Genomic DNA, 27,992 nt, shown 5'->3' with positions numbered 1-27,992 from the left:
TACTCACCATCTCCTGAACCAGCCAGTGTGGAGGGGGGTCTGGCCCGGCATGTTGTGACTGGATACGCAGACACTTGCCTAGAATACACAGTGCCTGAAACACAGACACATACCTCGTTACACCAACATAACATCATAAATAGCAATCTGTACATCCAAGTGGTTTTTAGAAACTAGTATCAGTGCAAGGGGGTTTATGGATTGCAACTTTCACTTTCAGCAACAAATTGAAATAATTATGAAACTGAAATTCATAAATCAACTGTTTCTTAAAAAATTCCACACTAGACACACAGACACTTTCCCAGAGTATTCAGTATCTGATGAAACATGATGCATACCACAGTAATTTAAGCACATCACACAAAATAACTCCACTTAAATTGATTCGTTGCAAGTAAAATGAGACCCCTTCTATATACAGTGGAAGCTGTTAAAACTAGGAGCTGTCCAATTCATCAAGTTGTCAACATAAAATCTCAGTCCCATCCGTGGCAAGTCCATTTATCATCATTTAAAAACTCTGCAATCTGGCAACTGTCAATTCCGGACTTGGCATGAAATGAGCCGCCCAGATAAGTGTTTATACAGTAATCAGCGCTGTCTAATCCGGCATGTGGCAAAGAGTCGGCCGGATGTGTATTGTCACCAATTAATCCTGCGTTGAAACTACATGGTTGTTGGTTCAGTATGGGTATACTTGTAGGTGACCGGACAAAATCCACACGGACAAAATCCACACGGACACTCGAGGACTTTCTCCACGGCGTCGGCCGTTGTTTGCGTTGTTGAAATGTGGCAAGATGTTTAGTCATAGATATGTCTGAATGTGTGAAAATATATGCTGTTGTCATATTTATATATGTATTGATGCATGAATGATTCATAAATGTGAAATGTGAAAATGTGCAATTGTCATATTTATATATATGCAAAAATGTGCTTACATATGTATTTTGGTTGTTTTTGTTATCGATTATGAATGACTGATATGAAAAAAATTCATTTCTGTGACTAAACATGTCATTAGTTGTTTTTTTCTTAGGGTGGAATTTATTAGGGGTGGATTTTTGTCCGGGGTGGATTTTGTCCTGGGTTGCACTTTTGAAGTGAATTTTGTCCGGATGGATTTTGTCCTGGATTCATACTTGTACATGTAACTACTGAGTTGACATGTTTTATTGTCAATGTGTGCAGTAATGGAGAGAACGTAGTTGTAGGTAACCGTCTTAATTCTATGATCCAGCATACTGTCTAAACCGTATTATTTCTTCAGTCCCGATGAGTGCCGGTTTAGACTCCTGTTTCCAACACATCTACATCACACAGTTGAGACTCAGCTGGGGTCATTTCAGTTTCACAGCCTAGGAAACATTCACATGCAATCTCCTGTCAATTCATCAGAACCTTTTTCTGACTACACACATTCAACTATAGCGTCAAGATGCAATGTTGATTACAAATGATGTCTAAGTGAACATACCCTTGCCCGAAGACGGGGGATGTTCCCACAGAGACTGTGTGCACTCAACAAGCAGGACACCGCATCATCAGCACAGTTCCTGCAAAAGGTAAAATCATTAATATTGCCCATAAAAACCTATTTGCATGAATGAATATCTTCAAAGCTATGTGCAATGACTAATATGTCTTTACATTGAATCAGCAATATTACATCTACAGCATGGCAGCATGTAAATAAATATAAATAAATGAATAACTGAGGTGAGGTGAAATTGGGTTTTACGTCATGCTTGAGAATATTTCGCTCATATGACGATGTGCATGCGTGTGTATGTGTATGTGTGGCTGCTTGTACTAGCCCAGACTTAAGCTGGTTTTATAGTGCTAGCCCACTGAGATACCATGCCGCAGTGAAGCATGAATACCCCACTCAGACACATTATACTGACTCCGAGCCGACCAGTCCTTGTTGTACCCATTAATGCCGAGAGCCAGGCAGGAACCAACAAGTACCATATTTTAACATCTTTTGGTATGACGCGGTCGGGGTTCGAACCCGCGACCTTCCGCTCTCCGGGCGGCGCTATAACCACAACACCATGGAGGCGGTCAAATAAATAACTGGGGCATTGGGGTAGCCTAGTGGTTAAAGACCTGGGTTCGAATCCCCACATGGGTACAATGTGTAAAGCCTATTTCTGATGTCCCCCGCTTTGATATTGCTGGAATATTGTTAAAAGCAACGCAAAACTAAACTCACTCACTCACCAGTCAAATCATTGGTTGACAGCATGAATGTTGAAATATGTTTGTCAAGATGATAGTTTTCTGATCTGGAATCTCCTCAGGAGTGATTATACGTCCATGTTTCATGGAAATAGTTACATGGTATCTCTCACAAGTTTAACAAAGTATCACAACACAACGTGTATCATCACTGGTGCTGTTATATCCTTAGTTTGTTTTGATGTTTGATTGTTTGTTTCATTTGTTATTTAACCCCACGCTCAGCAATATTCCAGCTTTGTGGTGGTGGTCTGTGAATAATCGAGTCAAGACTAGAAAATCCAGTGATAAACAGTATGAGCATTGATCTACACAGTTGGGATACGATGACATGCATCAACCAAGTCATGGAGTCTGACCACCTGATTCCATTGGTCGCCTCTAACGACAAGCAAGGGTTACTCTGAAGACCAATTCTAACCCAGATCTTCACGGGTGTTCAGGAATCAATGGTGTACGTACTGTTTGATATCCTCCCACTCCTTCTCCATGTGAGTGTAGGTTGGAGTTTGGCGAATCAGGTCTTCTACCATCTGGAAAAACAGAAGTGGGCTTTCACGTGGAGATGTTTTAATTTTGTCATTTACATCATACTTTTTGAGATTCAAATAGCTTTTGATTCAAACATGTCATGAGGATTATACCTAGAGTTCTAAATACATGTTGGTTCAAAGGAAGAGTGTCATACAATAGTGATTTCATTGTTTTTTTCCAAATCCATTTGTTAGAGTTCACAATTAACATATGGCTTGCTTGTTTATTGCATGCTATATAAGTGAACCTTGGACCTGAACCAACACAAGTTAACCTTGGACCTGAGACAACACAAGTTAACCATAGACCTGAGACAACACAAGTTAACCATGGACCTGAGATAACACAATGTTGCAATGTGAAGCTTGGATCAGAGACAACATGATGTCAAGTGAAGTGATACTAGGGTATGATACAACACGATGTTATGTGAAGCTGGGATCAGAGACAACATGATGTCAAGTGAAGTGATACTAGGGTATGATACAACACGATGTTATGTGAAGCTGGGATCAGAGACAACATGATGTCAAGAGAAGTGATACTAGGGTATGATACAACACAATGTTATGTGAAGCTGGGATCAGAGACAACATGATGTCAAGTGAAGTGATACTAGGGTATGATACAACACGATGTTATGTGAAGCTGGGATCAGAGACAACATGATGTCAAGAGAAGTGATACTAGGGTATGATACAACAATATATTATGTGAAGCTAGGATCAGAGACAACATGATGTCAAGAGGAGTGATACTAGGGTATGATACAACAATATATTATGTGAAGCTAGGATCAGAGACAACATGATGTCAAGTGAAGTAATACTAGGGTATGATACAACAATATATTATGTGAAGCCGGGATCAGAGACAACATGATGTCAAGAGAAGTGATACTAGGGTATGATACAACAATATATTATGTGAAGCTAGGATCAGAGACAACATGATGTCAAGAGAAGTGATACTAGGGTATGATACAACAATATATTATGTGAAGCTGGGATCAGAGACAACATGATGTCAAGAGAAGTGATACTAGGGTATGATACAACAATATATTATGTGAAGCTAGGATCAGAGACAACATGATGTCAAGAGAAGAGATACTAGGGTATGATACAACAATATATTATGTGAAGCTGGGATCAGAGACAACATGATGTCAAGAGAAGTGATACTAGGGTATGATACAACAATATATTATGTGAAGCTGGGATCAGAGACAACATGATGTCAAGAGAAGTGATACTAGGGTATGATACCACAATATATTATGTGAAGCTGGGATCAGAGACAACATGATGTCAAGAGAAGTGATACTAGGGTATGATACAACAATATATTATGTGAAGCTAGGATCAGAGACAACATTATGTCAAGAGAAGTGATACTAGGGTATGATACAACAATATATTATGTGAAGCTGGGATCAGAGACAACATGATGTCAAGAGAAGAGATACTAGGGTATGATACAACAATATATTATGTGAAGCTGGGATCAGAGACAACATGATGTCAAGAGAAGAGATACTAGGGTATGATACAATAATAGATTATGTGAAGCTAGGATCAGAGACAACATGATGTCAAGAGAAGTGATACTAGGGTATGATACAACAATATATTATGTGAAGCTGGGATCAGAGACAACATGATGTCAAGAGAAGTGATACTAGGGTATGATACAACAATATGTTATGTGAAGCTAGGGCCTGAGACAACACTATGTTATGTGAAGCTGGGATCAGAGACAACATGATGTCAAGTGAAGTGATACTAGGGTATGATACAACAATATGTTATGTGAAGCTAGGATCAGAGACAACATGATGTCAAGAGAAGTGATACTAGGGTATGATACAACAATATATTATGTGAAGCTAGGATCAGAGACAACATGATGTCAAGAGGAGTGATACTAGGGTATGATACAACAATATATTATGTGAAGCTAGGATCAGAGACAACATGATGTCAAGTGAAGTGATACTAGGGTATGATACAACAATATATTATGTGAAGCCGGGATCAGAGACAACATGATGTCAAGAGAAGTGATACTAGGGTATGATACAACAATATATTATGTGAAGCTAGGATCAGAGACAACATGATGTCAAGAGAAGTGATACTAGGGTATGATACAACAATATATTATGTGAAGCTGGGATCAGAGACAACATGATGTCAAGAGAAGTGATACTAGGGTATGATACAACAATATGTTATGTGAAGCTAGGGCCTGAGACAAGACTATGTTATGTGAAGCTAGGATCAGAGACAACATGATGTCAAGTGAAGTGATACTAGGGTATGATACAACAATATGTTATGTGAAGCTAGGGCCTGAGACAACACTATGTTATGTGAAGCTGGGATCAGAGACAACATGATGTCAACTGAAGTGATACTGTGTTGTTATGTGAAGCTAGAGCCCAAGACAACCCAATGTTATGTGAAACTAGCCTACCTTGAGCACTGATCCCTTGCGTTGATCTTCCAGTTGCTGTAAACGAGCCTCCTTAGCCTGAACATGCAGGATCTCCGTCAGGATGTCACCCAGCTCAATCTGGATGTCCACAAACTCCCGCTGGACTGGCAGGCTCAGGTTACGTGTCTATAACATCATAATGAACAGGTTACAAAATATTCATCACTAATTTGGCAAAAACCTAAAAGCCATGCAGGACTCCTACTTGGCATAGCTTAGGTCAGGATATAATAGCAGGCTGTACTCTGTATATCTGGACAAGAAGTAAACACAACAGCCACTGTAACAACCGGAATTCTGCATTGAGAAAGTTTGCAATTCAGTTTCATATCAACCTATCAAATCAAGTTTCACATGCTTATGTAATATAGAGAGTGATCTTCCCCCTTAAAAACCCACAAATATTGATGGCATTGTTTGAATGTTGCTGGATGCCCAATCAGATGAGTGCAATACCAATGAGAACTAGTGAGTGAGTGAGTGGTTTTACACCGCTTTCAGCACTATTTCAGCAATATCAATGCACGGGATGCCAGAAATGGGCTTCACATATTGTACCCATGTGGGGAATTGAACCCGGGTGTTCAGCGTGACAAGCGGACACTTTAAACATTAGACTAATTTCTCCCCCCCCCCTCAAATGAGAACTAGAATGATAATACAAACAATAAATACTTTGCCACATATTCAGCAGAAATCCTTACATGTTATTTAACTTTATTTACCCACCTGTACTTATCAACCGAAATTACACTATAAATATTTTCATACTAAATATACTGACCTCCTGAAGTCCAAACAAAGTCTGCACATCCAAATAGACCTCCTCAGCCAATGTTGCTGCTTCCCTCAATACCATGACAGACTGAAACATACAAACATCGTCAAACACCGATCCAAGAGACCAGTCAGGACTAAAGTCAGTTGTATTTACAAACTAACAAACTTAACATATGTAAAGTAATAATAATAATAATAAGTCCATAAGAAATATTCCAGATGTAAATCTTGTTGACGCAATGAGTAAATAATGTTCTTATACTCTACACAAATTTGAAAACTGATCATCTCTTCAAGGGTCTTAATGCAACAATGAAGGAGTAAACGGGCGAGATTTTTCAATGTCAACCTGTCAACAATTCTCTAGTTATATCTTGACTTGACATTCATAAATTGTAAGAGATACTTCATGTTCTTAACAGTGTGCGAAATAGTTTCCAAATTTTGCTAGGCATTCGGGCTAGCTATGCTGAATGTTACTAGCCCACAAAATAATTCACAAGCCCGAAATTTGAATGTAGACACAGGATTCATCATTAAGTTGCTAATATAATCTTGCATGATTTAAAAGTGTATTAACTTAACAAGTCGGAGAGAGTGATATATTTACAAAATGACCCTAGCGATGAAAAGTCACTAGCCAGTCAGATTTATGAGTGACTGTGGAGATTTACTGGAATATTTCCCAACTGACTCTTATTAGCCAGACGGCTGGTTTTATAGTGCTAGCACTGGCCAGTGGCTATTTCGAACACTGGTTCTTAATAACTGCCTTGTTTATGCAGATTTATGAAATAAATTTGATGAAGAGATACCTATTTACATTAACAAAGACAAGAAAGCCATATCACTAACATGAATGTGTGCAAATATCAAAACTTGACCCGACTAGATCATTCAATAGTTGTTGGTAACATCTTATTTATCAATCTGTATGTTATGATAAAACATGTAGTGAACTGTAAAGGGAACCCACTGTTCTGCTCATCTTATCCTCTAATATAACAACATTCTTTTGTTCATTTACAAAAATATGTTTTTAAAATGTTACTTCTTCCTACGGTCTTCAACAATACACTGTAAACTACATCTGTAAACCATGTAGGTAAATGACAGAAGAGTCAATACCTGAAGGTAGTATGTATGCGCCACATCTTTCTCCAGCGCTTCTCGTGCAAGATGTCGTAGTACAGAGGCGTGTTTCTTCATCAGTGGGAGGGCCTCCTCCCTGTACTGAAGTTGAATCAGCTTCTCTGTTGCATTCTCAAATTTCTGAAAATGTCATATACACAGATGCTTCTGTCAACAAAGTGTTTCATTGTTTGTTTGTTCCAAACTCAGCTATGTTCCAGTTAAATGAAGGCTGTCAGTACAAGACAAACCTATGACTGGTCTTACCGTCAATGTCCAGTGTAAAGTGCGTTTGGCTCAAAAGCAGACCGATGAATTGCAATCTAACTCAGAAACTGATAAACATATAATACTCAATGAAACGCTGATCATAATCAAAATATCAGACCAACTTTGTGATTTGTTTGCAGAATTTATGTCCAAAAATTAAAAAAGTTGTTTAACAAACTATCATTAAAATATTGACACAGTTCACTATTTGTTACGAGGGAGGAGTGCAGAGAAAGGGACAGCCAGGTGTTAGAGAAGCATGTGCACAAGTGCCGACTAAGTTATTGATTCATTAACCTGTGCTGTGCCGTCTCCATCCTTTCTCGCACACCCGGCTGTCCCTTTCTCTGCACTCCTCCCTCGTAACAAATAATGAACTGTGTCGATATTTTAATGATAGTTTGTTAAACAACTTTTTTATTTTTAGGACCTAAATTCTGCAAACACCTCTCAGAGTTGGTCTGATGTTTTCATTATGATCAGTGTTTCATTGAGTATTTTATGTTTATAAGTTTTACAATTCATCGGTCCGCTTTTGAGCCAAACGGACTATAGTTATGACAGTAGCTTATAAGCTATCAACAAAGATCCAAAACCATCCTAACAAACTAGTCATATGAACAGCCTAAACTACTGGGGATCGGGATCCCGGTAGGAAGTGACTTTGGGGATGACAGATTTTGTAATCTAATGAAAAGTGTACTCAAATTAATAATGCATTACGTCAATAAAAACCTTAATATTGTCTTGCATCACTGAGAGCAAAGACAGACATTTTTTAACTGCTGAGATTATTTTATTTTTTACATTCACAACTAATTCAATTTCCAGAGAAGTTGTCTCACCTCACAGGCAGAGAGTACACCCTTCATGATCTCCGGGTTGTTGACATTCTTGTGTTCTTTGAGTAGGATGTCAGCCTGGACACTTGCCAACCTACCAACAGCCACATGTACTCGTATATGTTTGTCGTGGAATTATCAGCATATCTATCACTATTTCACATGCAGAGCGCCAGTATCCATATTCAATTTAACATCAATTAAACTCAAATCTTATTATCATTGTTCTTCTATAGCTTTATATTTCGATTTTTTTGAAAAATATGTTACATATCTCACATAGAAACATTCAGGTATTGTGCCCTAAATATGGACATTATGACTGTCATAACAAAGTACTGGTAATGTCAGCAGTGTGCGAAATAGTTTCCAAATTTTGCAAGCCAGTCGGGCTAGCTATGCCTGAAAATTACTAGTCCACAGAATAATTCACTAGTCCGACATTTGAATGTAGACAAGGGTTTCATCATTAAGCTGCTCATTAATCATTAATATGATGAACATTTTATCAGGCCACAATCTTGCATGATATAAAAGTGTATTATAACTTAACAAGTCGGAGAGAGTGAAATATCTATAAAATGACCCCATGAAAATTCACTAGACAGTCGGGCCAGTGACTGGAAATTTACTATTCTGACTGGACTTTTTTTATTGCCACAGGCTTGCAGGCCAGTGGCTATTTCACACACTGAATGTCAGTACATTGTTGCATTTGATCTGTGAGCAAATCAGGGCTACGTCTGACTGTAGATTGTTATGGATTCCAGGAAAGGTATCTCGAATAGATGACTGTTGAAAACAAAGGCGAATATCTCCCTTTGAAATATTACAACAATAAGTAGTACATATAGTACAAATCACATGACCATGTCAATAATCTGTTTTCTCTTAAATATGTGTTCACTTCAAACATCAAATGTTATGCTCGTCAGAGTAAAGGGATGAAAATTTCTTGATATTCTTCAAATAAGTTGCTTGTTGATAACTGAAATAAAAAATGCTTTAAAGAATCTAGAACAGCTGTTCAAATAGTAAATGGGCAGACAGGTACATACGGTCCAAACCTGTAGCCTGGTAGTAACTACTAAAAACTAACTTCTTTGAGTGGCATTTTAGAAGTTGGGAAGTACAATATAGAACAAACTTTATGGATAACAACTTCTTTTTATTCGTGAGTGTGACGTTTTGATACAGATTCTTGTACCGTTGTCAAGCATCTTATTATCATGCTTGACAACGGTACAAGAATCTGTATCGAAACGTCACACTCACCTCACGAATAAAAAGAAGTTGTCCATAAAGTTTGTTCTATATTGTACTTAAAATTAGTAGCACTATCCACTACAACAGCAACAACAGCAACAGCAGCACTGACCTTCCCTCCAGGTCAGCCAGGATGTAGCCGAGGACACTCATCCTGTTGGGTCTCTCTTCATACACCTTGGTGAACTCATTCAGACTGTGTAAAACGATTTTCCTGGCCTGGAAGCGACATTTCACAAAATAAAATTTGCAAATATATCCAGTGTCCACCAGTGTTTGATAGTTAGCTGTACTCAGCAGTATTCCAGCTACATTTGGCAGTAATACAATACCCGAGTCTGACATCATCAGCATCAGTGTATGTAGTTGGGATACGAAGATATGCAATGAACCATGTCCCAGAGCCAGACCATCCTATCCCTTTATTTGCCTCTTACAGGCTTTTGGTGGCCATCATGTTAGGGTTAGTCTAACCCTAACATGGAGGAGTTACTCTTACTAAGAATCACAACAGGCCGGATTTGTTCAATGCCACTGGTACTAAGAATCACAACAGGCGGATTTGTTCAATGCCACTGGTGGCGACCTGGTGGAGTTAGTCTTACTAAGAATCACAACAGGCCGGATTTGTTCAATGCCACTGGTGGCCGACCTGGTGGAATTAGTCTTACTGAGAATCACAACAGGCCGGATTCGTTCAATGCCACTGGTGGCCGACCTGGTGGAGTTAGTCTTACTGAGAATCACAACAGGCCGGATCCATCAATGCCACTGGTGGCCGACCTGGTGGAGTTAGTCTTACTGAGAATCACAACAGGCGGATTCCATCAATGCCACTGGTGGCCGACCTGGTGGAGTTAGTCTTACTGAGAATCACAACAGGCCGGATTCGTTCAATGCCACTGGTGGCCGACCTGGTGGAGTTAGTCTTACTGAGAATCACAACAGGCCGGATTCATCAATGCCACTCATGGCCGACCTGGTGGAGTTAGTCTTACTGAGAATCACAACAGGCCGGATTCATCAATAGCATTGTTAGTGTAAGGGAGTTGATATGTGTGTGGATATAGAATCAGGTGGATACATGACATCTTTCAGATAAGAAAAACAAGTGACATCTGATAACGTTTGTGTGAGTAATTCAGTAAATACTGACAGCTCTCCTGGACTGTCTGTTCTCATAGTCCTGTAGTGTAGCTTCCACAATCAGCACAGTAGTGTTGTACCAGAACATCTCGTCTCCGCTCTGTGTGTCCTGAAGCAGTAATCAGCAGCCATAGTGTCACGACATCCAGCAATATCCATATCCACATCGTCTTCATTTGGGATTAAGCCACTAAGACACGTTTTCAGAAATACACGTGCATTGATCATATTTCATCATTAAAATATAAGATAAACACAAAAAAAGTAGGTAAAATCTTTGATCTTTTTTTTAGGAAGTATAGTTAGTCTCAGTAACAATAAGGATAAGTACTAAATCCCTTATTTCAGGATCAAACAGAACCTTCTACTTTTCTCCTTTGGAACCTGAGCTAGGACTTACCTGTGCCATCCTACACAGGTTGACTGCCTGGCCATACTGAGCCTCTTCATATGCCAGTCTAGCCAGCAGGTACAGAATCCTGGCTTCCAGAGGCTTGTCCTTGAACTCCTACAGCATCAACATACCATGTTTTCTTGAGTATAGTATACACTCAAGTATAATGTGTACCTCCTCTCTCTTGGATTCAGTATCGAGGGAACAAATATTTGAAGTTTTATGTGCAGACAAAAACCTAGATTGTGTCCCTTCAGCCAAACTTGGTGAATGAAAATTTGAGAACAAACATCACTAGACATAATGAAATACCATTTAAATTATATCTCCTGTTCCGCTAGGTATTGTTTCACATGCACATTGCGATTACCATGTGTATTATCTAGTTAATTGGGTGTGGGGTAGCCTAGTGGTTAAAGCGTTCGCTTGTCACGTCGAAGACCCGGGTTCGATTCCCCACATGGGTACAATGTGTGAAGCCCATTTCTAGTGTCCCCCGCCGTGATATTGCTGGAATATTGCTAAAAGCGGCGTAAAACCAAACTCACTCACTCACTCTAGTTAATTGAGCTAGAAACAGCGATCAGCTGTGGATACATTTCCTCATCCACCAGTGATTCAGGTAAAGCAAATCCAATCAAATAACTTCAAACAAACTCAATGCAACGATAAAAATAGTACATCTTAACTACTGTTTTTTAAGGAATGATATATTCGAATTTTACGTTATTTTAGTCACAAATTTCAAAAATGATATAAAAAATATTATGCACAACACTTTGGTACTCTGTGGTTGGATATTTCCATCCCTGTCACCTAACTTGTAACCTGTTTATCACCTATTTCAGCATTTCAGCTTATAGTTGGAAGTTCAAGGTTAGGCGTGTAGATAATTATTTACTACCTAATAAATACAACAGCAGATGTATATTTATGACCAGCAATGTACCATACTCATGGCAAACATGGATTCAAACACATGATCAGCAGATACTTGCATGTCTAAGGGATGCAACTTAGAATACTGGAACTTTAACAAGTCGCCCTTAAACTATCGTGCCGCAACTTGTTTATCATGCTTGTGTGGAGAGAATAGATATCCCCTGACATAAAGACACCCCAGACAAAACCTGAGTGAGTGAATGTGTGTTGTGTTATGTTACAGTCAGCGATAGACCAGCCATATCATAGAGTTCTGGGGCCGGATTCACTAAACTTGATTGATCTGCTTGGTTATATTCGTCCAAATTTCCTTCTTTCGAGCAGATGTAACGCCCGGTCCAAACTTGCCGAGTAATACAGCCTTGTTTTCCTCAACAAGGCGAGTTAAGAACAACGTCTGTTCGGCCGTCCAGTTGGGTTTTCTCGCACTTTTCTTCTCCATTCTGATCTGTTGTTGTCGTTTGCGTAACTTTTTTTCTATCTCCATGCGAGGAGAGTTCAACTATGCTATTAATAGATACGGGGATTTCCAATACGTCATCTAAGAAAATTCTTAGCATAAATTTGTATCCCATAATCCCATGCGTTTCTCACTAAGAAAATTCTAAGAATTTTAAAATATCTCAGCTAAGATTTATACTTAGTGGCATGCTGGATTCTACTTAAGATAAATTCTCAGCTAAGAATTCTTAAGGAAACTTAAGCATAAAAACTAAGAAAATTCTTAGAAGTTTAGTGAATCTGGCCCCTGGGTTTTATAAACTAGGGATTGACAGTATGAGCAACAATCACATTGTTGAATTACATGAACACAACATCAACCCGGTTACATTTTAGTCAGTTAATAAGACTGTAATAATATCTCAATATAATGTTAACTCTCTACACAAAAAGATACTGCAAGTTAAAATGTTGTGGAGAGATATTTAATCTGATTTGACAAAGGAGACATGGTTCGAATAGACAAATGGTTATGTATATATTTTTATCAAATGCCACAACATTCTAAAACATTGGATACAAAAAAAGACACTCTTCAGGACAGAACGTACCTTGGCTGCTATGATAGCCTCATTTAAGAATTCTCTGGCCCTGGAGTACAATCCCTGAAAAATATATGAATATCATATGAAAGATCGATTACATAAGAGACATTTTATTGAAGTATTTACAATATACGATTCAAGACAATAATGTGGACTCAAAAAACGATTGCCTGTCTTATAAAGTGGCCACAGTCAGTTAGCCAAGTATTTTACAGTAGAATCTCTCAATTAATTAGCTCTGTCCTATTACCTGTCTGATCAGAACCTCTGCTGTGTCAGCCCAGATATCACGGAAAGTGACAGCTCCCAGAACTTTACCCAGATGGGATTCTGTCTCATGGACCTCATCCAGCTGAAATATAATGATATACTAACAACGACAACAACAACAAGAACAACAAGAACAACAAAAACAATAATAATCGGCTATCTAAGTGAGCAAGTTTAGTTTTAGTTAATTATCGAGTCAACAGCATAAGCATCTATCTACATCAGCTATCTGATGTTTCATCTATGTCTCAAGAAAGGCTCCAACAGGCGGCCATACCTTCTCCAGAGTGAAGCCTGGTGTTCGAGGTGTGTGGCCACGTTTCTGAGCATGAGACTCATTAGCCAGCTGAGCTAGTGTGGCCTTGACCCTCATCTCCTCCCTAGCAACCTGTGTCTGCTTTTCTTTCATGAAGGCGATCTCCTCACGGGACCTGGATTAAGAAAAGCAAGAGATAGTGTCAGGATTGGCACAACAAATATGCCAAATGAGATGTGAAACAACCCATATTGCAATGACATACCCACAGGTTTTGTAGTTCTGAAATGTTTGCAGCCAGTTCAGCTAATGTATATGAAAATCAGCTAATCAGTCAGTTTTACAGAAATTCCCCTCGTCCAATAAAGTGTAGTATCAGATGCAGTTAGTTATCATATCACATGAACAAAGAAGTGAACGTTTGTAAAACCTTATACATTCTTGGCAGGATTAAATCATATTAAACTATTTGAAACTTGGATGAGTCCAATGAATGCCTGTGAAAAGGATGTCTGATGAGAAATCTAAGTATTTTTATAGCACAGGAACAGCAACAAAGACATTGCTATGATGAAATAGTTTTAAGATATTTGAAGGAATTATGCAAGCTAAAGAGACAGTGAATTCAGTGAACTGAACTGAACGGTTATGAATGAAAACCAATAAATCTTGTCACTGACCAAATTTTTAAGAGTGACAGGATTAGTTTTGTGCCACTTTTAGCAATATTCCAGCAATATCACAGCGGCAGACACAAGAAATGGGCTTCACGCATAGTACACATAGTATGTGTGGAATCCAACCTGGGTCTTCAACGTGACGAGCAAATGCTCTAACCACCAGGCTACTCCACCGCCCAAATATACTCATGGAAACAAATAAAGGAACACATGAAAGTACAAGTGTTCCTTTATGCTTTTCCAGATTTTCAACCACAGTGCAAGTCAAAGCATGCAAAGAAACCTGGAAAAGAATGTAGGAACACTTGTACTTTCACATGTTCCCTTACTTCTTTCCATGAGTCTATTTAAGAAACATATGAATTGACAACCATCAAATTACAATGAAATACTCACTGAGCTTGGTCATCCTCGCTGATCTGTATGGGTGAGATGATCTTGTCATGGAAGCTGACACCAGCCTTGAGGTCCAGCTGCTGACACACCTCTATACTCCTGGACAACACACAAACACATCAGTCTCCTCATCCCACGCATCCCAGCTGAAATACTTCAGTCTCCAATCCATTCAATGATTCATCCAAATGGGCCTTATGAAGTGCATACAACCTCTTTTCTTAATTCAAATGCTGCCTGTTAGGAATCGCGTGTAATCAGACAATCATTGATTTATATTACATGCAATGTTCCACACTGTTGGGACATGGTACAATGAAGTAAGTCTGAGAACCTGACAAACTGCTCCATTTCAACCTTACATGACAAACATAGTTTACTGTTGATATATTCATACTGAGTCCCAATGGTGTTTCCTAAGATTTGTTTTTGTTGGCTGTTTAAAACCACACTCAGCAATATTCCAGCTATATGGCAGCAGTCTGTAAATAGTCGAGTCTGGACCAGACAATCCAGTGATTGACATCATGAGCTTCGATCTACTCTCCTGGGATACGATGACATGCATCAACCAAGTCAGCAAGCCTGACCACCCAATCGTCTCTTACAACATGCATGGGTTGCTGAAGAACAAGTGTAACCCAGATCATCAGGGGTCTGTTTCCTAAGAATGAGTTCCATACAGGTACCAAAATTGAATATGGACTATCAAAGTTGAATAGTGGATGTGACAAGCAAACACTTAATCATCTAGTCCACCTATTTCATCCAAGACAATGGTTACCTGACGTGCACCAGTATGTGCAAAGCGTTGTTGGAGATGATGCTCCGGGATAACATATCCTGGAAGGCAAGGATGGGGAGAGACAGGTGGGTATAGCCTAGCTGTTGCAGCATCTTCATCAGAGCATCCAAGTACTCCAGGGTCAGCATCTGAAACAACAAACAAGTTATGGGTGAATAAACCTGATACCTTGCAACAATTAGTCTGGTCAATCTATGAGGACAATGTGAACCAGGTGAATTTAACCAACTCTAGAGCATATTAGTTTTGAGTTGACTGAATCAGAATAATCGTACTGATTAACAGCTACTTTTAGAAGTAGGTTTCAGAAATTTCATCTGACAAGACTCCAGCATGTAATTTGTAAAACTTAAGCAAAATATATCTAGCAAAACAATGACCAACAACATTGCTTAGGACATCAAGAATGCAAAAGACACAATGTCAACTCTGTAACATATGAACTGCTAGGGCAATGTTTTAAATATTCTTTGAAGGATTAGATTTAATGGCTGAAGTGTTATTAACACCCACAATACTTCTTCTCTCTATTGCCATTTGGTAGATGGGAGCCACCCAGTAGCTGAAACACTGTCTCCCTGTAAGTTATAACACCGACATGTAAATTATTTTTGTGTTTGTTTTCTCTCCACAAATGTGTTATGTAACAATTGTAACCAGTCCTGTCTCAATCCAACTTACTGGTTTCTGCAGTGTTTCAGTGGTGATGCCAGTCTTACTCAATGTCTCCTGCTTGAAGGCTTCCAGCATCTGAAAGTTTGGTGTCAGGTATCACTTCACACTCCCATGGTTATAAAGATGACAAAACCCTTGCACTGAATATCAGAGCCTAAAGAGTGAATTCCATGAATAGCGCAATATTATGACTACGCTCTTCAGGAATAAGAACATGTTTAGGGTTTTGGTTGTGATTCATGTAATTGTTGTTCCTCAGAATTATTTTTGTCAAAAGTCCATCAAGAAAATAGGCTGAGAGTCAAAGAAATTGTGTGGATAAGCAATTCAGTATAGGTTAGGATGTTTGAATCTCAGCATATCATTTGACCACATGTTCCTATTCTCCCAAGCCAAAAGTTAATCAACAGCTGAAAGGTATCAAATGTTTACCTCATCAGGAACATCATACACAGCCCACTCCTCTGTCGTAGAAGGCAGAGTGTCCAGGGGGCCCTTCCTCTTGGGCTTCTCTTTAGGAACCTGACAGGAGTCAGTGGAAAGGAAAAAGATGAGTCATACAGAAACGTGAGAGTAGATGTCGTCTTTGGAAACTTCTGACATCATGGAAACCTGCTTCCATTTTTTACTGACATTTAACTCAAATTCCATCCATGTGAAAACTGGAATATTTGACTTCAATAATTTCTTTCCATAACAAACATTTAAACAGTCTCTGTTAATATAGAAATTGCGAGTTAAATTAAAGACAAAACTAACCATCTTACATACTGCCTTATGTATCCTTTGCTTTATCAACTATGAAAGACACAACCACTCTTTCCTATGTTACTGCCGTTATCCTGTGATGAACACAAACAGTGCTTACTCCATCCACGTACAAGGCGATAATAATGCAATGTTGGACGTAACAGCTATACTTGAACACTGACTTGCGACCATCATCGCACTAAGACAGAGTGGCCCATACCTTTACACAAGTTACTTGATGATATCTATGGCAACCAACCACTACACTTACACACAAAAAACTCAAGGTGAAATACAGCTGTAGCGGCCATCAAATTTCCGAGTCCCGTGCTGGGATTCGAACCACGGACCTTCTAATCCGAAGTCGGACGCCATGTCCACATGACCAAAGAGGTTAACCCCATCAGCAAGCTGACAAGGTAAGGATGTCATCTGTGGGATGACTCCACGCCCTGCTACACAGCTACAAAGTCTAGGTCTCACCTCTTTGTCCTTCTTGTCCTTCTTGGCATTAGCAGACTTCTTCCCTGCTGCAGCACTGGCATCTGGTGGGGGGTTCTTGGCCAGTTCCTTCATCACAGGTCCGGCAGCAGCTATGCACACCTGCAGTATCAACATTCAATTCTGTAGATTGGCAGACTCTTACATAATGTGCCTATCAGATTCATAAAAAAACTTAGTCATGCCAAGTAATATTGGAGCTGTTTGAGTAATTTGAGGAAAGCGAGCATGTGGCACTTGACTTTCACCTACCTTCCACAGCTGCATCAAATATCCATGAGCCATGAGGCAGATATCAGCATAGGCTGGGGAGTTCCTTCCATGGACATCTGCCAGGATGACATGGGCCCTGATCAGGGCATCAAGCTGACTAATGTCTGTCAGGTCACTGATGGTCAGGGCAGGGTTGGCGGGCAGCACACCTGTGTAACGATCACACAAGACTCAGGTAAAGATGCACCAGTGGAGGTGTTGTATCTTACTGGACACTGACTTTCATAGTGTTAAGATACAAGTCAGGGCCTAGATTTTCAAAGGTCTCTTAGTGCTAAGATAGTCATAAGTTAATGTTAATGTATGGCACTTACGACTATCTGAGCACTAAGACAGCTTCAAAAATCTAAGTCCAGAAGTTTATACAGTTCATCCTCTGATATCACTGTAACTGAACTAAAGAGTAAGATGTATTTCAAAGATAGGAAGCACGTTATGATCTGTGCAAACCTTATTTCCCAGTACTGACCTATCTCTGCCTGTTTGACAACAGGGATGTAGTCCGCGGGGTTGATCTCGCTGTCACTGTCACTGATGTCACTGCGTACATCAGACACTTTACTCAGGGAGTCTGACGTCTTCTTCCCTCCATCGGGCGACTTTCTACCAGTCTTGCCCTTCGCTGACGACTTTCCTGGCTTCTTCTTTTCTCTCTTTGCTACAAACATTCATTTAAATGAAAATACAACTAAACTACTTCACAAAAATGTAGGGTAGACATGATAGTTGATGGATTTCAAACTTTCAGAATAAGTCGACATGTTGTAGTCAGTGTCTTGTGTGATAGATTGTTACTCTGTAACTAGCACAAACTCGACTCACTATGTCACAGTGCATTGACAAAGACCATGTGAATATCCTGCTTAATTTAAAAAACTGACACTATTTATGTGAAAGAATGTACTTCGATCAATCAGGAATGGAAGAATCAACTTAACAACATAAATGAGAGACATTTTTCCTCATACAGTTGACCAATAGATTAAATTAGACTAACGTTCATATTAATATAACACCAGCTCACCTTTCATTTGTCCTTTCTTTGAGTCACCTTTCTGTGTTGGGACCTTCTCAACTGCACCTGGAGTTGGCAATACATTGAATCTCATGGTTTCAGTATGTGATGACTACAAATGACCTATCCCACAGATATTGAAGTAGTATTCACCATGGATTATAACAGACCATCTTAGGCCTCAAACCCTTATCTGCAGATCCATGCATTGCATAGCAATGAAATACTGTAGGGGAAATTGTAGTGGTTTAGATGACTGAGCCACCAGTTACGTGCTTGTTTTGCTTGTCATAAAATGATGTGCTCGAATTATATGAAGGCAATATGAATGATAGAATCTGGTCAAGACAATTTAGTGATTGATATCATGAGCAAAGATGCACATCATATGGGTATGATATGCAGTCAACCCCCTTCCTGAATGTAACCACCAATCTCTTTGGTCACCTGACAAGCATCATGTGAGGTTCTAACCCAGACTACCCATGGAGCTAGTGAGGTGGACTCACCCTCCTGCTTGTCACCACCAGCCTGGATGTTGAGGAGGATGTCTATGGCCCACTCTATCTGGTCAATAGTGTCCTGCAGGGGGAAGTCGTTGACATACAGCCACTGGCCGAACTCGATCAGGTAGTCCACCTTCAGCCACTCATTGCTGGGGCTCTGGAATACAAACATACTCATGGCAGCATACTGACTGAAGATGTATGGTCAGAAGTATACAGGTAGGTCACATGCATTGACGGCCTCCACTTTATGTAGATAGGTTACTTACATAGAGAGCATCCAAAGCATTAAAACAGGTCACTTACATTCAGTGTTCACGAATGGTGTTTTAAAGTAACAGGACATTTGGTCCTGTAAGTTTCAGATGTCTGTCTGACCCATTGAAAATTCACAGGACCCATAGAATAAAATTAAACACACATTTCAGATTTAACATTTCTTATAATTGGCAATGAAAGTATAAACAAACATAAGATTTAAAAACAGCAAACAGGTGTCACATGTCCCATATAACAACTTCAGTCAAAGTCATTGTGAAATATGCAGTCAGATATTGGGGCCGGCGGGTTGTAGACTTCTATCGGACCGTTGGCAAATCTGCCGGATTTGTCAGAGGGTCAGACGCTATTTGTGAACACTGCTTACATTGAGAGCTTCCACTGCATACTGGTAGGAAGACATCTGCTCTATTGTTTCCTTGGAACTGAGGGCAACTCGTCTCCACATGTGGGCCACATAGTCCTCACTCTCATCCTGAAATATAGTTCTCATAGTTACAGGAGGCTGCTTGTGAAGATAAGGACAGTGTAGACTTACAGATTCATCAGTTAACACAAGAAAACACTTTTCAAGACAACCTTGGTAGATTCGTTCATGGAAACAAAGAGGGAAAACAATTTCCTACAGGGAATTAGAATTTCATTGATTTTAATTTTGAAAATAAAATTCTCTAAAATCCTCTTGGCATTGATAGGTGTTTAGGCATGTTTATCGTAGATTGAAGAATGAACACAATTACATTTCCCTTTAGCTACATAAATCACTTACAGTTTAGTGCATTAGATGTGACCGTTATTGTGAATGTTTGTACCAAGTCACCGTACTGGTAAGTGACCAGATATTTCCAAGCTATAGTCAAACCAACAGACTTTAAGCTAATTTACTGAGGTCAGATTGGTAGGTTGTTTCTTCAAACACACACAGCAGTATTCCAGCTATAGAATGGCAGTGTGTACTTAACCAAGTCTGGTCAGACAGAAACCAGTGATTGACGTTATGAGCAACTATTAACACTATCATAATTACATGCTAAATGTACTGCAGTAGTCACAGTGTTTGGATCCCATTATGTACAAATTACTGAATACAAATTACTGAATCTTCAGTTCACACAGTGCTTAAAGCAAGTGCTAGCTCCTGCTATGGCTCTTAAAATGTGAAAAAAGTAACAGTAACAGAACCAATCGTCCAGCTGCAGCAAACGGTTAAACTCAAGTTGTAAAGAAACTATAACATGCATGCAGTCAAATTGCATATTGTATAATTTTACTATCTTTGAAACAATTCAATGAAACACAGTCCTACTGAATGACAAAAGGCTTCAAGAAAGTGATAAGACTGTGTAATATTAACATGATACAAAGTAATACACATCACACTTTAATCTACTCAATAAAACTATCTTAAATTTCCATAAGACTGTTGCAAAAGTGCAGCTTATGAATATGTGTGTTCAAATGGAACTTTGTCATCAACATCATCATCATTATCATCATCATCACCATCATCATGCAATTATATGTCAATGTATTAAAAAAATTATGGATGAATTTGGAAGTCAGTTTGACATTTTTCTAGTAGGAGAGGTATAATTTTGTAATAAGGATAAATATATTCATTCAAATCTTTGACACAAAACAAACAGAATTTTTTAACCAAACGTGGGTCACTCATGGTAGCTCACAGTTCTCTCTAGTAGCTATGTATGCTACAATTCCCACACTGCATACCAAACAATGCCAAATACCATTCCAGTTCCCAGACATATTACATCAGTATTCATTTCAGAAACAGGAAAAGTGGGGCCAATTAGATGTACTTTTCTACAAATTAGGGTAACTTAATGAAACCAGTGAACACACAAATATTCAACACAATTCATTAAACTTGGTCCCTTTGTATTCTTTCATTACTGTGTATGCTTGTCTTGTAAAAACAAGCCAATGGCTTCATGTGACAGCGATACAACACCAAAAAGTATAAGCTAAAAGCCAAATGGGTCTGGTAATTAGCCCAGTAAAAACATGTCACATTGAAATGGCCTATTCTTTCAGAATGTTATTAAAAAGGAATTTGTATGTAAATGCCCCTATGATGCCTTCTGAAATGAACACTGTTGCATCCTTTTTCTGAATGATAACCAACACCAAGTGTACATCTACCAATCTATTTGTAGCAATGTGTCTGAAAATATTGTTCACGAGTATCTCTTTCTTCTCTTTACACAAGTATCAAAATTAGATCATTGTAAAAGATGTACATACATGTAACTGGGTAAAATTATTCAGACATAATCATAATAACAGCCATAATATTAAAAAAAATATTTTATTCACATAACATTGTATGAAAAGTAAATTTACTCATTTTTCTGTCCAGGAGGGAAATAACTTTAAAATTGATAGTGTAATCCTCGTACAGTGGCACATGTAAAATCACTTGCCCTGATAATTTTTTCCAATATACCATCCGTTTTCATGTTGATTTTTTAAATAAACAACATAATTAACTTTGAAATATCAACTGGACACCGGTACAGTGTGATATACAAATTTGCTTGCCCGACAGAAAAAACCACTGGACTCGGGCGTCGGGCAATGGGTTATTTCCACCCCTGCTGTCTTCCCTATATTTAACATCATGCTCTTTCCAGACACCCTATTTGTTTTCCAGTAACACCAACACCTTTAAGCAGTGACATCCATGTGACAACCATGTGACAACCATGTGATAACCCGCTATGTGGCATGTCTCACCATCAATACTTTCCATATTTCAGCTTCCTCCTTTGTAGCAGGGGTGGTTAAAAGAGCTACATGTCATTCATATATTTTAAACACAAAATCTGACATACAGACAGAAAAGAAAAGAAAATATTCCAACCTCATACTGCCACAAGGCATACAACAAAACTATGAAAGAATATCAGCATCTGAGCATGTCTAGATAAATCTAAACATCATTCTCTGTAAGCCATCCACAAAATACAAAAGGCTTTTGGGACTTCAGGCTATTGAGAACATTATTTGCTTGCATGTAAATTGAACCAACTGGTTCACAAAATGCAGAAAAGACCATTGAAATAAACAGAAATATTATTTCTGATCATTACCAAAAAGTAATAATAAATACAATATTCATGCTAAGAGCCATGTATTTTTCAAATTTGGATGTAATTCAAACTATATATTTCTTTTAAAATAAAAATTCATGAGCAGAGTAAATCTTTATTGCATAATGCTGTGAATTCCAGGTAAAATCTTTTTGAACCAATCACATTGCTGCTCAACAACAAATTGTTCCCATTCCACTCTTGCACAGGTTTCTGGTAGTCCCAAGTGGTTATGGTTATGCAACATGTTATTTAATTAGGATCTGCCATTTAAAACTTAATATGGACCATGTTTTAAAAGATACATGAAATCAGCAGAATGCTGAATACTTTTACAGTTACACAGCATACTAGCAATAGTCTGACCATGAAGGCACTAAGGGGAAAACAACTGCCTACCTTGAACTTTTGAATATCCATGTGAACAGGCCGGCCCAGTTTAGCTTTCACCATTACTCGGTGCTTGAAGATCAGTCTGAAAACATAATGGTATCATTCTACGTAAACTAGATGATAGTATTACATCTTTCTTCCTACATGTAACTTTCATGAAATAATTTTATTTTTCATAAAAAGACTGGCAATCTGCACTTAATATTTATCTGGCAATAAATCGACAGACTTTGATACACAATACTTTCTATTTAAAATTTGTGCTCTCATTACTTGATTTGAAAAAAAAGTATGAAAACTCACAGTCTGTGTTTTGTCCTTGGCATATCATTGACAGCCTGGTCCATAGATTGCAGCGCCATCTCCCATTCTCCCTGAGCAAAATACAATACAATGTCATATCGCTTCATTGACACAATTCCATTGACTGAGTCAACTATAATAAATCACCAGCTCCTCAATAATGTTCGAATCTCCTAACACATAACTGTTATAAATTCTGACTACACCCCTATTTTGCTACTTCATTTTTTCATAATCACCTCATGTAATCTCAGAATCAAGCCCTGAAGAAAATGGCCAAGAGATGTGCAACAATCTCCCAAGAGAGGAAAAATCAGCTCAGTCATATCCACAGAGCTGTTCAAAATAGGTAATGAAGACAGTTTCACCTTAATAATAATAATAATATTCTTAATAAGTCATCTTCTATGTCTCCAAACACCAAGTGATTGCTCGCAGCTCTTAATCAGAATCTGATTCTTATTACCCCGGATAACCCAAGCTGCCTGTTAGACGCTAGAAGGTTATAGTCACAAGACTTTATCCCACCGGGTACCCATTTTTCTGCTGGGTGAACAGAGGCAACAACAAACTCACTTGCCTAAGGTGAGACCACATGCATCACATGTTCGTTGTGGGGCAGGACTGAAGTCCTAGAAACTCTCAGGAGTCACCAATCCAAGGATTGTCCGAGGATTCGAGCTCGACGTTGCTTAACTTCAATTGATTCGTGACCTGATTACCTTATCTGCGTATGACTGGAACAGAACTCCATACAGTGCTGCTCGTAAAGTCAGGTCTTCCTCTGGGTTGCCAATCATTGCAGCTTTCTTGTCCTTGGCGTCCTTGACCTCCTTGTTGTTCTTGACCTCTTGGTCCTTCACTTCAACTTCTTTCTGTTCTTGAACTTCATCCTTATCATCACTCTTATCCTAATATCAAAAAGTTAACATTCAATATTTCTAAAAATCATGAACCAAAGGCAGTTTTCAAAGCAAGAAAAACTAATTAAAGAGCAAAACAATTGAGACTTTTATCAAAGGTTTCACTGGCCTGTAATAAGAGTATTTCCGCTTTCTGTAAGAAAGGAACTTCTAAGTGTGCAAACAGAGCAAGAAGATTGTTAGTGTACATTTTTTGTCCAAGCAGTTGTTTGTACTGCATAAAATTCACACCTTGCTATAGAGGCATTTAGCGTAACAATTCACTGTCTCAACAGCTTTGCATGAAGTAAAATTCTACCTAAAAAAGTCAAGCCTTAAGAAAGCATCATAAATCCTCCAATATTGAGCACATTATTTAACAAATGGATAAAAATGTGCACATTTTCATATTTTCCTTAATTACTTTTATGCACCAATGTGTTCTATTCAGTGATGTCATAGATGAAAGAACACAGTACCACTACTCTCATGCACTTTTGTGGTTAGCAATACACAACCTGATGCAAAATGGTACCAGAGTCATAATATCTATGGTGCACTATGCCATATTTCCTTATATGAGTTATTGCTTGTGATTCGTAGCTTCAATGCTTCAAATGGGCAATAGGCTGACTTAAGTGAGTGAGTGAATATGGTTTTACGCGCTTTTAGCAATATTTCTGCAATGTCATGGTGGGAGACACCAGAAATAGGCTTCACACTTTGTACCCATGTGGGGAATCAAACCGGGTCTTTGGCATGACGAGTGAACGGCTTTAACAACCAGGCTACCCCACGCCCCTTCCAGGCTGACTTAAAACGTGTTGCTAATGGACACTCAAAACATTTGGGTTTGGACTTGCACACTGAAGACATACAATACCTAACCATCAGATATGTTGAAAACAATCTTAGACTTGCTAGAAACCGTTTCACACTAACAAGATATATTTAACTGTTACAAATGATGTATGACCTCTTTCTTTTGTGGTTTCTCGGCTGTTGCTGTGATACACTGAAGGATGACTCTGATTGGTTCTTTCAGAAGCTCTCGTTCTATTGGCTGACCAACCAAGGGGAGACAAGCGTTCCAGTAATGTCTTGCAGCGGTCATTACAAGCTCATAGTTGTTGGCATTTCGGGCAAATCTAGGGGAGAAACAGTCTTACAATTAAAACAAGTAGGATAAATTTGACTTATCTCGGCAAATCTATTTACCTGTAGCCTGCCCAAAGGTGACACACCCTATTTGACTTATCTCTTCATAAAGATATGAGCAAGAAACTTTTTTTAACTCTTTTTAAATTTTAATATTAATAATATAATAGGAATTTGTAGGAAGGAACAATATCAGCACATCCAATGAAAGCACTGTCACTTGTCCTCTATTACTGCATTATCTAAAGTGAGTGAGTGAATTGGGTTTTACGCCGCTTTTAGCAATATTCCAGCAATATCACGGCGGGGGACACCAGAAATGGGCTTCACACATAGTGCCCATGTGGGGAATCAAACCCGGGTCTTCGGCATGACGAGCGAACGCTTTAACCACTAGGCTACCCCACCGCCCCGCATTATCTAAAGACACTTTGTTCTGTTCAGTGTTTGCATTATGATATGTAACATGACAGCAGTGTGTTCTACCTTGAGCTGTTGAGGAAGGCTTCCATGGCTTCTCGGCGGAGTTGGTTCTTGCCTCCCATGTTCTCTATGAGACTCTGACCCTGAAGGCCACTGGCGTAACTCAACATCTCCTGCTCAACCATGTACCTGTGGCTGAAAACACCAAGAATATCTCAATGTCACCTACAAATATATTATCATTACTTCAACATTGCTCTCTATTTAATCTCTTTATTAAACTTCACATTATGGGACTTTCTAAATGCTGCAACAAGTTTTCATGATGGCAAGCATTTATACCATAAAACACCATATATATATATGATGTAAATTGTTGGTACTTCATCGGGATTTGACTGTATATATGATGTAAATTATTGTTACAAGAGGTTATGTCTGTTTCAGCAAAACTAGAAAAATGTGTACATCATACACTAGAAAATATAAAAAATCACTTTGCCGCTCATATATGCAAACAATGATCCTATTTTGATGATGTACCTCACCATGCTCTTCAGTTGATAAAAATCAAACAACATGGAACAACAGAAACCCATTCTCCTCTGATCCATGTCAGAGCCATGTTGGTCTGAATTAACTCATAAGCAGCTCAAGGAATACATACGCCTCAATTTTCTTTCCCTTTGGTGATGTTCCTCCTTCAGCAAATTTCAGAGCCTGTTTGCTGCATCTCATGACAAGGTTATGATGTTTGATAAGGTAGGCCTGGTACGTCAGTCGAGACCAGATCTGTAGCTCTATAAACTTGTCACTCCACTTACAGTCCTCAACCATTTGTACTATCTGTGTAAAGGGGGAAAACAGCATGAGCAAATCAGATTATTAGGATGATAATATAAGTTGCAGCATTGTGATGAGGGGTATACAAGGGCATACCCTGAATCATAATGCTACAACGAATTTATCTTACCGAATGTTTAAACTCTCATTATGTAAATATAACGCTAAAACAAACTGAAATTCAATCATATATTTTACTAACATGGTACTGACTAGTTGATCCGAACCACTGGTTCATGGTTCACTGACTGCCATGGATGCATGATTTTTCCATGGGGTGGGGTATAAATGATTATTTTCCCTTTCAAAATTTATACCCCGCTTAGGCGGTTTACAGCCATGCAGCAGGCATGCATGGTAATTTGTTCAAGGTCACGTGAACCAATCAGAGATGGGCATTCTTACATGAGGTGTGATAATAACTACATATTACATGACAATCCATGGCAATATTCAAATTGACAGTTTCATCCAGTGACAGGTGATCAGTACAATACACCAGGTCCCCCAAACAGTGATCATGGTTCAAAAGAAAGTTCAGTCACAAAGATCAAGGCATTAAGTTTTGCCAAAGTTACTTTTCAATGGTATATTGCTACATATGGGATAGATAATAATATTGCAGTTATTTTTATATTATTATATTATACTATAGGATATTTATATAGTGCACATATCAACACACGAGTGCATGCTCAAGGCGCTGTTAATTATACTTTATGTAAATCCTTTATGTTTGTAGACTATGAAAAAGTGGATAATAACACAAACAATTATCAATAGGTTCCAGGTCCAATGATGCTAACACATTCACTTGCATGGGATACTTGCAATTGGGACCAACACAGCTCATATGACTGAGACATATAAACAGACAAACCATAGTCTGATTCCAGTTCATGATAATGTTAGCAATGATGAATGGCTACCATGACAAACAACACTTCATTGGATACTGGGAAGCGATTCTGATCTGATTCTGCTCTCAAGGAGACAGATTAACAGAATATAGTATTTTACTTACATCTCCAATGAAAGGTGTCTCCTTGAACTCCATTATCCCCATTCTTAGACAGACACAGCATTTCCGTGGGCAACAATAGCTCTGGTCATAGGCCTCTGACCCTCGTGGTTGTGCTAGAAACGGGAACACATAGTGAATTTACTTCAATAGACATCACGAGTGGGCTTCACACACTGTATCCATGTGGGGAATCGAACCAAGGTCTTTGGTAACACAAGCAAAGGTTTTAACCGCAAGGCTACCCCACCGCCCCCTGTCTACACAGTAAAGTGACCATGTTTGAAACTAGCCTCTGTTCACTGTGCAGTAATGAGTATTTAGTGGGAT

The 27,992-nt window shown here is 38.8% G+C and overlaps 1 protein-coding gene across 1 annotated transcript in view; it reads right to left on the bottom strand.

Annotated features, from left to right (window-relative positions):
* LOC124258502 (cilia- and flagella-associated protein 46-like) overlaps positions 1-27,992 on the bottom strand; it is an 88,164-nt gene that overhangs the window by 34,403 nt on the left and 25,769 nt on the right. The window contains 33 exon segments of the mRNA XM_046692574.1: positions 8-94; positions 1,484-1,562; positions 2,713-2,783; positions 5,263-5,409; positions 6,068-6,148; positions 7,192-7,335; positions 8,310-8,400; positions 9,685-9,791; positions 10,729-10,827; positions 11,119-11,226; positions 13,107-13,160; positions 13,351-13,452; positions 13,648-13,801; positions 14,703-14,801; positions 15,487-15,635; positions 16,189-16,257; positions 16,615-16,704; positions 17,416-17,535; positions 17,686-17,855; positions 18,176-18,364; positions 18,731-18,787; positions 19,231-19,384; positions 19,874-19,981; positions 22,264-22,293; positions 23,019-23,094; positions 23,316-23,386; positions 24,038-24,226; positions 25,194-25,365; positions 25,862-25,993; positions 26,466-26,644; positions 27,666-27,704; positions 27,706-27,732; positions 27,734-27,778. Coding sequence (XP_046548530.1) covers positions 8-94; positions 1,484-1,562; positions 2,713-2,783; positions 5,263-5,409; positions 6,068-6,148; positions 7,192-7,335; positions 8,310-8,400; positions 9,685-9,791; positions 10,729-10,827; positions 11,119-11,226; positions 13,107-13,160; positions 13,351-13,452; positions 13,648-13,801; positions 14,703-14,801; positions 15,487-15,635; positions 16,189-16,257; positions 16,615-16,704; positions 17,416-17,535; positions 17,686-17,855; positions 18,176-18,364; positions 18,731-18,787; positions 19,231-19,384; positions 19,874-19,981; positions 22,264-22,293; positions 23,019-23,094; positions 23,316-23,386; positions 24,038-24,226; positions 25,194-25,365; positions 25,862-25,993; positions 26,466-26,644; positions 27,666-27,704; positions 27,706-27,732; positions 27,734-27,778 — 3,489 coding nt within the window.

This window comes from Haliotis rubra, unplaced genomic scaffold (assembly GCF_003918875.1).
Source record: "Haliotis rubra isolate DU_JTF1 unplaced genomic scaffold, ASM391887v1 Scf695, whole genome shotgun sequence".
In the NCBI taxonomy this organism is placed as follows: domain Eukaryota; kingdom Metazoa; phylum Mollusca; class Gastropoda; order Lepetellida; family Haliotidae; genus Haliotis; species Haliotis rubra.
This window is presented reverse-complemented; position numbering and strand designations above follow the sequence as displayed.